The sequence below is a fragment of the Branchiostoma floridae genome, chromosome 19 (genome assembly GCF_000003815.2).
Source record: "Branchiostoma floridae strain S238N-H82 chromosome 19, Bfl_VNyyK, whole genome shotgun sequence".
NCBI classification, from domain to species: domain Eukaryota; kingdom Metazoa; phylum Chordata; class Leptocardii; order Amphioxiformes; family Branchiostomatidae; genus Branchiostoma; species Branchiostoma floridae.
In genome coordinates, this window is record NC_049997.1 from 3,203,874 (window position 1) to 3,206,871 (window position 2,998).

Genomic DNA, 2,998 nt, shown 5'->3' on the forward strand with positions numbered 1-2,998 from the left:
AGCAAATCTTTCGAACCCCACAGTGCTGCACCGGTGCCCCAAGTACAGTGAGATACCACTCCCCCGTGTACATCAAACCTTAGCCTTTATTCTCGTATGACTTGAAATAGCGGTGGTAGATCTCCATAAAACAGTTTTCTGTGGGATCTATTCTCCAAGAGATATCAAGCGCTACACGTAGCATCTTTGTAATTGTGTAGCTATCATCAAGTTTATTTTTCAAGTCCCTTTGTGAGCTTCCACGTGTTGCTTTCGTATAGCAAGAGAGACAGCAGTTGCTCTGCTATTGTTGTCTGTCTGTTGCTATGCTATTGTCGTTTTAAGACTACTAGCTCTTAGATGAGTTGTCTAAACAAACGACGCCCAATGAAAATGTGCATATTCCTTTTAGGGAGAGTCCCAGAAGAACGTTTTAGTTCAAATCTAAAAGCAGAGAAGAACTTGATCATTTCGAAGCCAGAAACAGGAGGACAGAACACGAACACAGGACGATTCAAATTTGCGCTACTTCAAGGTAAGATTTCCTATGTAATTACTAAGATTCCCTGTTTCTATGTAAAATTGTCTATTTCTAAATAGAGAATCTCATGTACATGAGCCTGCACAAAACGTGGGAAACTGCATACGAAGGCGAGTGTCTTATGTATAAATATCTTTATATGGCCTCTTTCAATATCAATCATGGTAAAATCCTAATTGATCCTAACAGCCCCGCGGCGTTGGCTGTAGCTAAACAATCCTATACGAGAAAAACAGTCCCTTCCACACAGGGCACACATCTGTTACCTGACTCAGAGTTCCGTTGCGTTGCGTTATACTAAAATGCTATATATAGGATCATTACCACCATGGTGATGTAAATTGCAATAATTACGGCAGCCCAGTTATTTCTTGGGGATAGAGCAGGTATCAAATTATATGTGGTCTATCTTATTTGTAAAGCAAGGACATTATCCGAAAATAATTCCATCGGGGTTGGCCGAGAACATAGGAGTAAAAGAAAACTTCAACAAGTACCCCCGGTACGTTATCTCTTCTAGGGGCCACTACTAGGGTAATGATGATGGAGTCTTTGACGAAGTATCAAAGTCTCTGACTTTGAAGCTTTTTCTTTCAACACAGTGATTTTAATTTGTGTCTGAACAGACAATAGACGCCTTTTCAAATTCCGGCGCCATTGTAGAACCTGCTCTCGCGAGAGTGTAATCTGGCGGGAGTGTGCGAGACTTTGACGAAAACGATGGTTGGCCGCGGACATGGCGTGGCGCCGAGTTTAAAACGGTTCTATTGTCAAACTATTCAAATAGAACTGACCTTGGTGTTAAATATTACACATCGTTTACGTTATTACGCCTTTCTATGGGTCACAATCAGACAGAAAAGTTTATAAATAGAAGATAAAAATAACAACTTGTGTTTCTTTTTTCAGGACCAGACAGTTTGTTCATCACATCAAATCTCCGAAATACCAATTTTTGACAGTTTTTAAGTCTACAGAAGACAGAGGTTCACAACAATCATGCAGAACGGCTATGTGCAGCCTACACCTCTTGGTACAACAACACAGAACTGTACAGACGCACAACAAGCTGTAAAGAAGCGCTACAAGTGTCCGTTTGATCAGTGCGACTACACTTGTGACAGAAAGCGGTCCTATATATGCCATCTCGCCAACAAACACGACGTAGGAGAGAAACCGTTCGCTTGTACCAAGTGTGATTCTAAATTTGGTCGGCGAGAATACTTGATAAAGCATGAGCTGACTCACTCTGACTATCGCCCAAGGCCACACAAGTGTCCCCACTGCGACTATGCCGCTATGAACAAAAACACCCTCGCCACTCACATCGCCAGGCACACCGATGACCGACCCTACGTTTGTGAGGAATGCGGCTACAGGGCTGTGACACAATCAATCTTAAACAAACACGTACAGATACACACGGGAGAGAAACCGTTCAAGTGTTCCGAGTGCGATTACAAGGCAAGAAAGCGGTCCCAGCTGAATTCTCACATGTTACGACACACAGGTGAGAAACCGTACGCTTGTGAGGAGTGCGGATTTAGAGCGGCACGCAGAAAAACTCTACAGATGCACATCATGACCCACACGGGCGAGAAACCGTACAAATGTCCCCACTGCGAGTACCGGTGTACGGTTATGGCGGGTGTGAGGAAACACGTGGAGGCCGTCCACACGGGAGACAAACGACACCTGTGTGACCAGTGCGGGTACAGGACAGCTAACCCGTCCAACATGCGCACACACAAGATGATACACACAGGAGAGAAGCCATACAAGTGTGACGCGTGTGGGTACAGGTCCAACAGCCGCTGGAATCTCAAAACCCATATGAAAACGCACGCTAAGGCTTAGGTCCCAATTCCTAACCGGGTAGCTTTCGGAAACGAAAGCTATGATATGAAAGGTAACAAAACACACGGAACGAAAAACAACACATTAGTCAGGAGTAATAGTTTGTGCAGATTCCTGGGTAAAAGCTCTCTATTTTCGTTTCCACAAACATACCGGCCGGGCCCTGGAATTGCATAGGTGCTCGTCAGGGATGTAGCATCGACTGGGCGCCGAAGCCACAAATTTGTCCCGGTGGACTGCAGGATACCGGGGGGTACCCTAGGCTTCGGTGTTTCCTACGGGTAGGTCACAGCGTCTATATGTATATAATCTTTCCTTTTCTTAAAACACGTGTATACGAACCGGGGCCCGACGGGCAGCTTTCGGGAGCGAAAAGAATGATATGAAAGACATCAAAATATACAAAATGTCAAAATTAGATCCATGGGCATAATATGTATATATTTCTAGGTACACAAATTTATTTTGTTTGTTTGTTAAGAGATCCCGACCGGGCCGGGCCCTGGTTTGGAAATATGACCTGATAAGCCTTACCGGGTCTAGGGTTCATTCTTAGTCTGACTTAAATTCAACCCTGTGCTCCAAAAGCCACTGTAATGTCAAGGCCCACACGAAAACTTA

General features: G+C 44.4%; 1 protein-coding gene across 1 annotated transcript; it reads left to right on the forward strand.

Moving 5' to 3' along the window:
- Positions 1-393: 393 nt before the first annotated feature.
- Positions 394-2,480, forward strand: LOC118406811 (zinc finger protein 239-like). Its single transcript, XM_035807153.1, has 2 exons — positions 394-514; positions 1,430-2,480. The coding sequence occupies exon 2, from the start codon at positions 1,520-1,522 to the stop codon at positions 2,375-2,377; it is 858 nt and encodes a 285-aa protein (XP_035663046.1). The 5' UTR covers positions 394-514; positions 1,430-1,519; the 3' UTR covers positions 2,378-2,480.
- The last annotated feature ends 518 nt before the right edge of the window (positions 2,481-2,998 follow it).